General features: G+C 36.8%; 2 protein-coding genes across 2 annotated transcripts in view; one reads left to right on the forward strand and one right to left on the reverse strand.

Moving 5' to 3' along the window:
* The window catches only part of LOC127409816 (rho-related GTP-binding protein RhoJ-like), a 42231-nt gene extending 29883 nt beyond the window's left edge, over positions 1-12348 (forward strand). Inside the window, exon 5 of the mRNA XM_051644654.1 lies at positions 1777-12348. Coding sequence (XP_051500614.1) covers positions 1777-1923 — 147 coding nt within the window. The 3' untranslated portion in view covers positions 1924-12348. The remainder of the gene's footprint in view (positions 1-1776) is intronic.
* A 221-nt stretch (positions 12349-12569) lies between these two features.
* The window catches only part of ppp2r5ea (protein phosphatase 2, regulatory subunit B', epsilon isoform a), a 32462-nt gene continuing 29890 nt past the window's right edge, over positions 12570-15141 (reverse strand). The window contains exons 13-14 of the mRNA XM_051644628.1: positions 12988-13089; positions 12570-12884 (exon numbers count right to left, since the gene is read on the reverse strand). Of these exons, the coding sequence (XP_051500588.1) occupies positions 12782-12884; positions 12988-13089 (205 nt within the window). The 3' untranslated portion in view covers positions 12570-12781. The remainder of the gene's footprint in view (positions 12885-12987; positions 13090-15141) is intronic.

Consider the following 15141-nt stretch of genomic DNA (forward strand, 5'->3'; position numbering starts at 1 on the left):
TCCATATATTGTTTGTTTTATTTCCTTATCATTGAACATAAACTGATCACTGGCCTAGAAATCACAGTGATCCATTTTGTTATTGAGTTTTGTCATTCAGTCTATAGTAGACTTAAGCGCTTATGTATATACGCACAGTGTTGGGTGGCAATGGATTACATGTAATCTGGATTACATAATCAGAATATAAAAATCAAATACTTGTAATTTGACTACAGTTACTTTTTGTAGATTACATGATTACATATTAACAAGCAACGGCAATAAATTGTTAATAATTTATTGATAATTTTCATATCAATATCATCATATTCTTAACCCGAAGCGCAGTAGACTCACAGATGATCATTTTGTGCTTGTGCTCCTTTTACGTTACAACAGTAAGATATGCACCTGAGCTTTATAATAGGTGATGGACTATCAGTAAGCAGTAAGGGTTACGAAAGTTTCAGTGTTTTTAGATGAAAGCTTTGACCTAGGCTATGTCGTTGCTGTTGATTTCATGGTCATTAATTTTCAATCATTTTATGATCGTTTTATGTTGATTCTATGGTCATTAATGTCCATAATGCTGCTATTGTTTTATGCACTGAAAAATTAACTTGATGTCTCAGTGTTTTGAATTATAAACATTGGCCATGCACGGTCATTGCTTTTAGATTGAATGATTATTTCATTCATGTAATGCACTTTTTAAAAAGGTCATAAGGAGCTCTTTTTGCGAGGCTCTTTTTGTTAGTAATAAAGAATGGAATACATTTTCTTCCTCTTTGTACTTTTATGTTAAAATGATTATCCTACATAATAATAGATGCATGTGACATAAAATAAAATAGAATTAGTTTGAAAGTAATCCAAAATTAATTGGATTAGATAACCCCAAAAATGCAATCTGAGATTAGGTTACTGATTGTATTTATTGTCATGTAAATTGTAATAAGTACCTGAATTACAATTCACAAGTAATCCGCCCAGCATTGCATACGTGGCAGTCAGATTGTTTATTTTATTTTTTGCAATTAATTTGCTGTTTATTTATTTTATTTTATTTAGTTTTTTTCGATTCAATGTGTTACTTTACTTTATTTGTAAATGCACTGTTATTAAAGGAATATTCCAGGTTCAATACAAGTTAAGCTCAATCGACAGCATTTGTGGCATCATGTTAATTACCACACAAATTTATTTCGACTCGTCCCTCCTCTTCTTTAAAAAAAAGCAAAAAATTTGGTGACAGTTAGAAACTTACAATGGAAGTGAATGGCGGCAATTTGTAACCGTTAAAATACTCACTGTTTTAAAAGTATAACCACAAGACATAAACAATATGCATGTTAACATGATTTTAGTGTTATTAAATCGCTCACTAACCTTTTCTGTGTGGTTATATCCAATTTTACAACTTCGTTGCTAAAGACGATGTAATGTCAACAAACATTAATACGACTGTAAAATGGCGATTTAAACAACTTTACAGCTCAAATAACACATGCGTTTTAACAGAAGAATTCATGTAAGTGCTTTTAAAAAATTATAAGCTTCACATTTCTGTCTTTAAACCCTCCAAAATTGGCCCCATTCACTTCTATTGTAAATGTCTTCCTGTAACCCAGAGTTTTTCTTCTTTGTTTTTTAAGAAAAGGAGGGACGTGTCAAGTATTTTTTGTGGTAATCAACATTATGACACAAATGCTCAACTTGTGTTGAACCTGGATTATTCCTTTAACACATTCAATTAAAAGCCCTTGTTAATATATTTTATATTATTGTCCACAGATTGGAGCCCAGTGCTATCTGGAGTGTTCGGCTTTGACTCAGAAGGGACTAAAGACAGTGTTTGATGAGGCCATTCTGACTATCTTCAGCCCTAAGAAACAAAAAAGAGGCTGTGCAGCCTGCAGAAGCTGTTGTGCTATTGTGTGAGGGTTAGACATCTCCAACTGTGAACACCCACCCTACTCCAGTCTGCTGCACATCCTTCCTTTCTCCTTCCCACCTTCATCTGCAGAGCTTGTCATCCCTCAGGACAATGAGTGGTCTTGCCCTCAGTATATGTGTCTCATAGAGTGCTACACAGACAATTGTTGGAAAAAGTCCAAAGAAAGTGCCTTAATCTGCGACCAGTATGCACACTCTTCTCATGTTTCCTTACAAGATTCCCAAGCCAAAGAAATCTCAGACTGGACTTGCAGTTACTTGAACTGACGTGGAGCGACGCCTCCAATTAAACAAACATCTCAGATTCAGCTCTGGGCCATTGGATTTTTTTTAAATGTCTATATTATATGATTTCTCAAGGCTTATGAAAAGAAAAATGAAAATCCATTCCTGTGTACAAGCTGGATTTCTCTCAGTCACCTCAAATCAATATTGTGCTCTTTCTTCAGTCAATGCTTCAGCAGTTCAAGCTAGTTAATAAAGGAAATTCTCTGGAGGCTGGCCAACTCATCAATAGAGAGAGAGAGAGAGCTGTTACAGAGACCAGACAGAAAGAGAGAGAGAAAGAGCGAAGTGTATCTTTACAGTTCATTAGTCTTGTGGGTCATTAAAATTTAGCAACTTCAGTTACAATACAATACAATAAACTGTATGCTACATTAAAGTGAAAGAGGGCTCATTCTTCCTCTCTGTGGAGCAGGCTGGATTCCAGTTGAAGCTTCTTTTTGAGTGTCAGGTGATGTTTCTTTAGCCCACACCTCTGTGAATCAGACTGCTTAAAACTTGCATGTTACGACTGGTAGTTGTTAGATAATTATAAATAATTGTAAATGTCTATGATTTACCATTGCATTCATGTCCATAATGGGCAACCTCTAAAAAACACTTAAATAGAAAATTTTGACGCAACGTCAGTAGACCTAAATGTAATGCTACGATCAAAATTTTTCTTGATTAGTTAATTGTGGCAGCTGTAATCTTGATTACTTATTCGCTTAATCACCAGCGCCGGAAAGAGTTTTGAAGCGTGTGGGGGGAGCAAATTGGACTGGTTGTGACGTCATCACAACAACATTCAATATGTCCAATATATAGTCAATATGGCCAATATATATATATATATATATATATATATATATATATATATATATATATATATATATATATATATATATATAAAAAATGAATATGGCCAATTCAGAATCACGGTGACTGACTAGTTATTTATCAACATACACAGTTAGAATGCTGAAGTAATCTAACTAAAGAAATTCAAATCTGCTTCCGTGCTGACACAGAGAGAGGCTCCATTATATTCACAGTTCACACATACCTTTGGTGACAGTAGTGGATTAAGGCATGGGCAACATGTGCAGTTGCCCAGGGCGGCATCTTGCACCCACACAGACCCCCACCGGTCAACAACTTTGGGGGCGTGTTGAAGCGGGTTTCGCCCAAGGCACCATACAACCACCTCCCCACCCCTGTCAACAACTTTGGGGGCGTGTTGAAGCGGGTTTCGCACAGGGCGCCATACAAGCTAGAACCGCCACTGTTTGATGAGGCAGCTGTCTTCGGTTTCGGATACTACTGGAAAACTATATTGTTTCAACTGCGTGTTCTTCTGTGTGGGTCCCTCTTTTTTACGTGTCTATTAAATCATTTGACAGTCGTTTTATTGTATATTTTTAACAACATTACACAAGCACAGTTTGCCCTGTGTTTTATACCTTTTAAAGCAGCATATTGCATTCGACATTGTGTTACTTGAAGAGTTAAGTGTTAAAGTTATTTCCTAATCTCCAATAATATGATACAAAGCAATATTTGTTCATTATCCTACTTTGTCTAATTCTGCTGACTTTATGACTGATCTTCGATATCAGTCTTGTCTTATTGTCCCTCTTGAAAGAAGAATAACATGAAACCCACAGAGGTTTTAAAACACCATTATTTTACTTGATAGGCTAGATAACATTGTGCAAACAGTTTAGATTGATAACATTGTGCAAACAGTATATGATCATTCTACGACTATCATATAAATCAAATCTTGCAAGTTATAACTACTTACATAAACATCTGGACTTGTGTATAACGGAACATCTCCTCTTGGTTCAACACGTGTCTACAAACAACATAGAATGGCAGTGACAGCCAGCACGCCCTCATCTACTTTCATTAATTTCTGGCTTTTTTTATTCAAGTTCCAAGGTGTTTGTAGATCAGTGGTTATGGACTGATAAGACGTTTGCATTTTTTCACTTTTCTTGGTGCAAAGGGCAAAATGGCATGTTTACCTATTTAAATCAGATGCTAAAACTACATTGAATTATAGTCCTTACCAGGAAAATACTTTAACATCTGTTGTTTAACTGTTATGATTATTTTGATCATTATCAAGAATAGGAAAGCGGTGACTCAAATCAGCTAGTCACTCCTTTTCAGTCAGTTCCCATGCTATACTACTATTAATGTGTGCACCAGAAATGTGCATATTTTTATTTCAGCCGCAGTTCAGTTGAGGTGTAGGCTAAAAGTGGGGGGGCCCTCATTGCTGTGGGTATCAAATCTCTTAAACTCTCATACTCCACAATATTAATCAGCCGGCAGACTGTGGCTATCCGCTTTGTTATAGCAATTGTGAAGCCACGTTCATAATTCACGCTAGGGCGTGACCACTTTTAACTACATATGAAAAGGGCTTGTAAAAAAACGTCTTATTCTGCATTTACGTGATAGTTAAGACTTTATGTGCTTCTGTGGTACTTGTGCCTTACAGAGGCAGCAAAGTACTCGATTTCTGACACATCTGGAATTGTTTTGTACAACAAATAGCAATAAGAGGTCCTTTCGCCATCATTTGATCACTGACATGGCTGTTGTGAAGTGTGCATCAGTCTAATGACTCAAGGTGGACAGAATGCAAAGGTTCCACCCTTTTCCGACCAGTGTTTATGCTGGTTTATGCTTTATTAATGGTAAATGCGTTAATTGCGTTAAACGTTTTAAATGAATCATTTTCATTAACACTTTGATTTGCTCTAATTTGTATATATCTGAATATTTAGCAATAAATGTAAAATATATTCATTCTATACTTCAACAACTTTAAATCAATAGTTTTATATTTTTCCATAGTTTTTAATTTGATTGTCTTTTGCAATGCTTTGTGGGATTGTAGTTCAATCCTGTCGCTTTGTCTTTTTTATCTATTTTGAAATACTTTTTTCCTTGAAATCAAAGTGTGAAGGGCAAAGGATTTTATGAAATCCCTATGGAAAAAATACTTCTATCAGAAAAGGCTCGATTATTGGGATTAATGTAAATGTAGGAATACTTGTATCATTTGGCATAAGCCCCATCCTACGGTTCAGCGCATGCTTGAACCGTCAGATCCTGCCAGAAGCGATGACGACAGGGGAGCTGAGCCTACCCCTGTCCAGAACGGGACCTAAACCTGTGGTGATGGGGTGGAGGGGGGTAGAAACAACAGAAGTATGATACAATGAGAGACAGCTGAGCAGCTTATAAAATGAAGGCTGTATTGTGATTGGATGGGATAGACAGAATGAATCCAGAGATCTTCAAGCTAGAACTACACTTACGCATACATTTCCAGATACCAAGATGGCTGAAAAAATGCGTGGGAACATTTTTGCTTTCTATTGTGCTGACCTAATAACTACATTAAGAAAACAAAGTCTGTTAGTTACATGAAAGGATTAAGGGGAAATGCATCTTGTGGCATTGGATTGCCCCATTAATTATTTGCATTTCCTTGTGTTATCAAAAATACAAGGCTCTAAAGTGTACTAAGTGGCTTTTTGCAAGCTCCATCAGACCACTATTTTTGAAGGACATAGGTGTAGTACAATGACGTCATTTAATGGTGCTGTCATTATTTTATTTTTTCAAGAGAATTACAATTTTATGATGCTGTCTTTTCAAATGCATCTGCCTACACACATCTGTAAAAAATACTCTCATTTTCCATTTTTCAAAATGAGTCAACCCTGCTGAACAAAAAAAGCACCCATATCACTCACTATTTCAGCTGACGTACTCATGTGTTTACCAAGGACCAGGCCTATACACTGTCTAACTGTTCTGTTTTGCCTCTGGCCAAAGCCACCCCCTTGTTTTGCCCTTTAAAGAACAGCACAAACACAAATGGCTTTGTCCTCAGACTTGTTTTTTTCCTCTAAGGCCTATTGTAGTGGTCATAGACTGCACCACTGATCATGGACTCTTAGCAGTCTCTTAAAGTCTATGTATGTATTTGCCCTAAATATGTGTGCATTTCAAAATGTTCCCTACTGTATTTGGGTACAGTGTGTAAAATGGAATGGATAATATTTTTGTTTTGGACTTTGTAGAGTGACAGAAAAATGTATATCTGATTGCATCTCAGATTGTGCTGTGAACTTCCATATGTGGACATCTGTGGACCTTAAAGATAATAAGCATCTGCCAAAGCAATTAACTCAAAACATTGCAGTCCAGGACTCCAAATGATCACTTTAACCAAGTGCTGTCCAGTAAGTACTAAGCTATAGTTCTCAGATGACCTTGTTAATGGACACCAGAACTGGTACTGGTTTCTTGTGACTGCTCTTCCCATCAGTTGGATCTTTAGTTTGACCTCAGGGACTTCTTTTTGGAGTTCACAGGGTGCTAGCGACTCTACTCGGAATGAGGAATCCACCCTGCTCCACAGAGAGGAAGAATGAGCCTTCTTTTATTTTAATGTAGCATGGAGTTTGTTTCTTCACACAGTTAAAGTGCACTTACAACACTGTGCCTTGCATTGTGCTATGCAATGGTTTATATACTGTAACCCCCCCCCCCCCAAAAAAAGACCAGTTTTCAGTCACTGGTCACAAGAGCTATAACTTGACCTCAATCTTGAATTCAGTGGTTAACTTGCATTTAATTCTTTAATAAACCTTTTCTTTAAATTTAATGTATTGATTTATATACGACAGAAACACAACAGCTTTCTTTGCCAAAATTAAAAATGTTTTGTAAATTTACATGGAGTGATTAAAGCTTGTGATCAAACCTCATTTGCAGACTCTCTTTGAAATATTAATTAATGAGAGGTTTGGCAACTCATAAAATATTAATTGCCCTAAGAATACTCAATGAGCAATGTACCCAGGAAGGTTCATTTTTAAGGCATTTGTACTGCAATCCTTTTTGATGGATTTCGTTCTTCATGTAGTTTGTGGAATAATCTTTTCCGTCATAACATTTATTTTGACTATCAAAACGAGTTGGGGAAAAAATGGTTGGTTGTCGAATCTAAACCTGTCAAAGACCCCATGAAATGGCTTGAGGAGTGGAGTTTTTTTGTTCAGTTTACACATTTCCTACTGAAAAATTGTCCAGAACATCAAAGGGCTCACCTTCTTTTTAAACGGGCAATACGCTTTATTTACATCACAAGTATGAACCATGATTGTTTATTTGCCAGCTGGATTGCTTGTTTCAGGAGGACATTCTCATACTAGAGAAAATTTGATTGGACAAAAATCTGGGTAGTGAAAATATATTTCCATTTTCCCACAGGAGAAAGACTACATTTAATATGTATATATGTTTTAGGAGCAAAATAGTTGGCTTCAAAGCTAATAGGCATGCACTAAAAGCCACAAAACTTATTTTTGATTTTATGAGGTCTTTAAGTGTTGATTGTAAATTACTAAACATCATCTCAGAGTGAAAGGGGACAGCCAGATGAGGCATGAGGTGAAATACTTGTGTAAGAGTCTATCCTCCACAGACTCAACTTGGCCAACGTATACAAATAAAAGTTCAATACATAATTGTTTTTTCAGCGTCCATCTTTTATGCGGAAAAAGACAAACCTTATTCACAAAACCTGACAACAGAATTTCTCCTTGTGCATTGCGTTCAGACGGTTTTATATTTAAGTTCGACTCCACTGTAAACACCAATACTTATCTAATAGTTATCCCAAATTGTAAAAAAATAAAATTAATTAATCTACTATTCTTACTAGTTTTATTTAAGTTACCTTTACTCTCTAAACCCTAAAGTTGTCATTAATAAAAACTTTTAAGTGGTTGTAATTAAACAGTACTCGAAATTTCACATTTTTGAATTCATAACTCAAATATATACGTTCTTAAACATTAGCTTCGAGTACTACAAACTCAAAATTATCAAGTACAAATTTGCGGCTGTGTGGAATACCCGTAAGCAGTTGCGCTTGAATAAATTATGTATGCTTGGTCAAGTCAAGGGAACTTATGTAGAAATAAAATAATTATTAAAAAAATTAGTTATTAGTTTTAGTTCTTATGACAATTGCTGTTTTGTTGTAGCTGGTTGATTGTTATGATTTGTGTGAAGTCACCATGAAGGTGGTTGGTTTTACCTCTGGTGAACTTAGAGCCTGTTCATTTTAGGGCATTCTTCTTTACTCAATCAAATTTATGTGCACTAAGAAGTACTGAGGAGAACCCAGTTCGTAGTACGGCTAACCAAAATTCCACTCATAATTTCCCTGATACTGTATAAAACATGTTATAACTCAATTTAAATAAATACTTTAATACGTTACTCACAGATGAGTTAAGTTTACTTGTAACTAGTTAACTGTACTTAAATAGTTAAGTTCAATTCACTTTACGAATTACAATGTTTACTTAGATTTTTAAGGCAATCGGTTTGCATAATTTTTCCAAGTAAGGTCAACTCATAAAATATTACAGTATTGGCACCTACAGATATCCTTTCACAGAAAGCTCTAAATCCAGATGTATAGCACAGAATGTCTGGAGTGGAACCCGTTTTGTTCAGAGTAAGTGTTACTTTCTCTTGGTCACACCAAAAATCAACCCCTAATTTTGGACCACTGGTTTAATCCACATCTGTACTGATTGTTGAATATCCAGTTACCAAATGCATGCATAAATACTGAATCTTAAATCTAAGTTTTATCTGCATTATGCACACCGCAAATACTTTTTTTCTTCATGTTATTGGTGACGAAATCTACAAATGAATGTTTATAAGAGGTGGATTCTCATTGCATATCGTTAGAACAGCGGGACATGGTCTCTCACATTGCTTGATATTTTAATCTTCTCTTTTCAAATAAACTGTTAACCTTGCATCACACTCATCTCAGTGTTTGCCTCTACTATGTCTGATGGAATGAGCCTTCTGCCCTCTACTGGATTTAAACTGCACATTAATGCTCTTTTTACAAGCCTTCCCATTTCCTCAATACAGAGCTCACAAAATCTGTACAAAAATACATTCATATATGAAGAAATTTCATGGCATCATAGATCAAAGGTATATGATTAGTCTCTTTTTATAGGATGATAAATGTGCTTTTTAAGGGATAATTCACCTAAAAAATTATTCCAGGTGTGTATCAATCAGCTCCAGTATATTGTGAACGCGAATTCAGGCGCTGGCAAAGGTATTGATCCACTGAGCTGTGGGAAAGTTACCTGTGACACGATTACGAGGTCGCGCTTTAACATCCTGAGACTCAAGCATGACTGCTCTGTGCATTTTCCATTCCCTTTTTTGATTTGTAACTAGTAGCGCTTAAGTAACATTTTTTAGACCAAATTGTTTTCCTAAAAATGTATGTCTATATATGTGGACAGCGGGACTAAGTTGTGACATTTAAAATAAGCTATAGAAAGTCAGATTTGTTTTATTTTTATTCAAATGTTATGTTTCCAGGAGTGTTGGTTATTCATGTTTTTGAGGCGTTACAGACATTACATCAGAAATTAGCATAAATAATTCTTATTCAAAGTAATGGCCAGCATCATCCAATCACTGCCAACCATGTTAAAATAACATTTTGCATGAGAAATTCTGAATCTATGTACTGATTACCATTGTCCTATGTCATCTGCAGCCCGAAACTGAACTTTTGACCGGATGTTTGGAGTAAATGCACTTGGCTACATAGGAAAGCTATAGGATGCTCCCTTGCTCCCCAATTAGGGAATGAATTAACCTTTAGTGTGCTGTCTGTCTGCACTGGTCTCAGAACAGTTTGAAATGCACCTTATTATCATCCTAACTCCGTATAAAGCCTCTTAAAGCAACATTTTCCACCTTCGGGGTGCCTTCATTGATTCTCAATGTGATAATGCACAGTGAATATAGGACATTTTAAGGAAAATGAGCCTATAGTCCACGTGCGTGGTCGTGTTTAACATCATGCCATTTCATGATAAATCAATGAAATTTTTAAAATAGCATATTGGATGAAACTAGAGACTAATTTTTTGACTCAAACAGGTTTTAAAGTAAAAAACTTAATGAGGTTTCTTGCCATTTCTCCCAAAGACAAACTCAGCTGAGATCGGCACCATGTTGTTTAGTCACATGACACCGTGCTTTGAAAGTTTAACCCTTTAATGACAGCCTAGATTCCCCTGAACTGAGATCAGTTGGTTGAAATGAAATTATGCATAGCTTATAGCGAAGCCAAAACAAAATGTCCATGCATGTGGATGCAGGGTCTCAGGAGGTTAAATGCAGCTGGTATTAATCAGCATCATTACTATATTAATAACACTATTGTGCATTTTCATTGTAAATATTAAAACCTACAGTGTTAATATGAAAGATAACTGACATAAATGAAGAAATAAATATACAAAAGAGAGCATGTTTAATCTTTTTTTCTCAAATTATATAAAATATTGTTTCCCTTTCATGAACATTATGGATGAAAGATAATTCTCTTTTAAAGAGAAATTAAGGCTTTGACATCATATATTTACACTTACGCTCCTCCTCTAACCACTTGACACTTTGCAGTGTTCGATGCTCCCTGGTTTTACGGTGCATTCTGGGAATATTTTAGGGAGCGAACGTTTCAGTGCACTGGAACGATTTTGCTATTGGGACAACCCTAGAAATGGCCGACTCCCTGGTCAGCGCCCTGACTAATGAACTAGGTAGCTGATTGAGATGCACCCTCTGTCATTATTTACCCACTCTCATGCTGCTCCAAAACCTGTAAGATTTTCTTTCTTCTCTGGAATGGTTAGAATGGTGACGGAGAATGTCATTCTGCCCAAAATCAGGTCTGAAACACATGAGGGTGAGTAAATGATGATGACAATTTTCATTTTTTGGGGGGTTAACATTTCTAGTTCTAGAGCAAACCTAGAAAAATATCTTGGACTGAAATTTAGCAAATAAAACAATGTATCACAAAAAAAAAAAAAAAAAAAAAAAAAAAAACAGGTTTATTATCTCTTTCTTTTTTTAAATAATTAGATTTATTCTATTCATCAAACCCTTTCTTTTAAATTTTTATATATCCAAATTGGCCTCATAAAACACGGCTTGGGAAGAGTTAAAACAAGGATAGAGAAAGAGAAACACATGATTGAGTCAAAAATAAGATATAATAAAATACATCCTCCTCACATGTAAAATCCACAACCACGATTGTTGGGACTTCAAAAACAGAAGAGAAGAAAAGGGGTGAAGTCCCATGAGAACAACTATTAGCTAACTTGAAGTGCTTTTTAGTTCTAGCCTGCCCTGGTGGCTGGCATTTCAGAAGAGAGATTACAACCTACTGGAACAGCTTTTACATACATAGGCCATAAAAACCCCAACATGAGCAGGATTTCATTTTAAACACTAAAAAAAGAAAAACCTTGTCTCGCTCAACTCAATCATACAGATGGCATCCAACCATTGTGAAATCCAAACTAATAGAGCTGAGCAGTGGAAATCTGGGTGGCCCATGAAAAGCAGTCCAGAATATTCTTTACGAAAAATGTCACTTAACAACACTGGATGAGTTCTGAACACTGTGTGCCACCAAAATTCCATGAGTTCTTTCAAGTGTCGGAGAAACTGAGCTGGTCTGAAGCCATATGGACAATTGCACTGCCACTCTTTGCAACTAGTAAATTTCCACACTGGAATTCCCAAGAGGTCTCCACAGCAGAGAGCAAAAAGCCATAACCAGATCATTACCTGGTTCACATGTTAAAAAAATAAAGGTCCTCAGAAAGGTTTGTCCTCTAATTTGAGCACAGGTAACCACCATAGCCTACTGTGGCCAATCAGGTACATTATGATTCCTGATCAGTGGTGCCAATTGCAAACAAGCACTTGTCCATACTGTACAATGGAGGACTGGGCTGATCAGACATTCTGAACATCCTGTTAAAAAAAATTACACACCACAGAGATGATGTATGAGGGTTTTTTTTTTCTTCTCGCTCCTGTTATTTACGTCTTTGTTCTTATCTGCTTTGTGTACGGGGTGTCTGGCTTGTGTCACCAGTGCCAGGGGTGTCAAATTTCATATAGAAGGGAAAAGTCTCTAGTTGTGGGGAAATAAAGATGCATGGTGGAGGTGGGCTCCTCACATTAGACATATTTTATCGAAGCTTCTTGATGAGGGAACCCAGGACACTTTCCTTGGAGAACACAGGTGTCACACTCAATAAGACGATGCTGAACAATTTCTGAACCAAAAGGCTTTTAAAATATATCCTTTGACCCTAGCTGATTATCATATTACCATATCTTTTTTACAACAAGAAGTGCACATGAAGTCTCTCTTCGCCGTAGGTACACAACCTTTTCAAATATTCTTTTTTTTTTTTTTTCCTTCTTTGCAGTGTAGTAGCATGATACAGGTAAGAGGGAGAGGGTTATTTACAGTGCTGTTGAAAGGGAGGAAATGAACGAGGGAGTGTGCAGTAAAGTACGTTGCATGAGAAGCAAAGAGGGGGCAGGGTCCCTGTAGCAAAGTAGAAAGGGATTGGATGGGGCCACATTGAATGGCGGAGCAAGGTCCATGTTAGGTGGGAATGACACCATCACTGTTCTGGATGCCCCGTCTAAGCTCCAGCTCCTCCAGCTTCCTCCAAAGATCCTCCCGCTCCTTGTCCTTCTTCCTTTCCCTGAGAGAGAGAGAGAGAGAGAGAGAGAGAGAGAGAGTTTATCTAAAACAGCTTGTAAACTGCAGGGTTGTTAAAACTACACTGTACAGTGTCTGTTTCTTACCTTTGCCTGTCTGATTTGTAGTTGGCAGCTAGTTCATCAAACAAAGCGCTGTTCATCTCCATGAATGCTTTGAGCACATTGTAGATCAAAGCTGATATTGCCCTGATGGTGGAGAAAAGCAGACTTATGATGAACTTGTAACAACGTGGTCTAAAGTAAATTGTAGTCCAGAGGTCGACCGATAACGGTTTTACCGATTAATCGCTGCCAATAGTTGCTTTTTGGAAAAATCGTTATCAGCAAAAAGCAATGCCAATTGTTGCCAATATTTTTTTTTTACATTTATTATTAGGGCTGAGTATTGATACAGATTTTCTGATTCAATTCGATTCTGGATCACAAGCACTTGATTCAATTCGATATGGATTTATATGGGTATATTTCAGTTATAATATCCCTTTTCCTTACATGTGAAAGAAATTTTCTCCCAGCTAATGTTGTCAATTGTACAGGGGACCTTCTATCTAGGTACATTACGAACGTATTAATAATAATAATTATATTTTATTATTATAGTTTTTTTTAAATAATTATATAATAATTTTTTTCTCCTCATTTTGGAATGCCCAATTCCCAGTGCACTCTAAATCCTCGTGGAGGTGTAGTGACTCGCCACAATATGGTTGGCGGAGGACGAATCTCAGTTGCCTCCACGTCTGAGACCGTCAACCCATGCATCTCATCACGTGGCTTGTTGAGCACATTACCGCGGAGACATAGCGCGTGTGGAGGCTTCACGCCATCCACCGCGGCATCCACGCACAACTCACCACGTGCCCCACCGAGAGCGAACCACATTATAGTGACCATGAGGAGGTTACCCCATGTGACTCTACCCACCTTAGCAACCGGGCCAATTTGGTTGCTTAGGATACCTGGCTGGAGTCACTCGGCACGCCCTGGGATTTGAACTCGCGAACTCCAGGGGTAGTAGTCAGCGTCTTTACTCGCTGAGCTACAGAGGCTCGAATGAGAGATGGAATGGCTTTACCTCATCCTTGTTATTCATGATTATAAAATGTTTATTTTTTGTTGTTTTTGATCAACAACTGACTGTAGAGAACAGAAAGGGTTTTAAAAGAAACATTATTCAATGACAAATGGGTCACGTGTATCTGTGGACACACACAGAACAACTTTTACTCTCAATGCGCAGTGAAAGGATCTTGCTGCTGAATAATACACCACTATACAACACAATCAATGATTAGTAAAATCTGAACATTTAACAGCCAGTTGCCAAATATTTACATTTTTAGTCGCAGAGTGCGAAATTTGGTTGAAATTGCGAGTGCATTTCTCTCATTGTAGTAGAGGGTTGCTTACACAGTAAAAGATAGATCCTGGGATTTAAGAATTGTTATCGAGATCTTTTAAACTGCGGTGAATCAGAAAATCAATATTTTTATCCAGCCCTATTTATTATTCCTAGGTGTTCCTCTGTGGACCACACTGGAGGATTCTACAGTTATAACTGCTTGGTTCTGCAGTGTAGCAGCGGTCTCTAGTGGAGAAATAAAAACAATCACTGACACCTTGTGGGGATTTGCTTCATCTTAATCTTTCATATTTTACAATATTTATCCATATTTCTGTTGTCACTTCAATGCATATTTTGTAATTTTGAGTATCTAGAGTGTCCTTAGAGAAAAGGACACACGTGTTTGTGTGAGCTGGAAGCACAGACATTTCAAATAAGAGTCCCCGGTGTATTTCAGGCTTGTTTATAGCTCAAAGTCCCACGTTATGCACCAAGTCTTAATTTTTTTATTGGAATTTTGGTTGAACAATAAACTGATAATAATCTGCGACTTTATTCATTTTTTACTCTTGTAGCCTCCGTGTCCGTGCCCGTCACAGTAAGGAATAACTATTAAATTGTTTTTAATATTTAATAAACTATTGGCCAATACATTGGTTTTCGCCTTTTTAACAACCTTAGTTATTGGTATCTGCAAACTCCTCAATCAGTCGATCTCTAGTGTAGTCATTATCAGCTAGCAGGAAAAAGGCCTTGCACAGAAATGAGCTTGCGACCCAAACACCCCTCCTTGATCATTCTTGTTACAGATAAGAACTTTTGTTTAAAAGGTTCCTCTCATAATTAAAGCTATTGATGAAGATTATCTGTACAGGCCTTGCTACTGGTGGCCT

This window comes from Myxocyprinus asiaticus, chromosome 19, assembly GCF_019703515.2.
Source record: "Myxocyprinus asiaticus isolate MX2 ecotype Aquarium Trade chromosome 19, UBuf_Myxa_2, whole genome shotgun sequence".
NCBI classification, from domain to species: Eukaryota; Metazoa; Chordata; class Actinopteri; order Cypriniformes; family Catostomidae; genus Myxocyprinus; species Myxocyprinus asiaticus.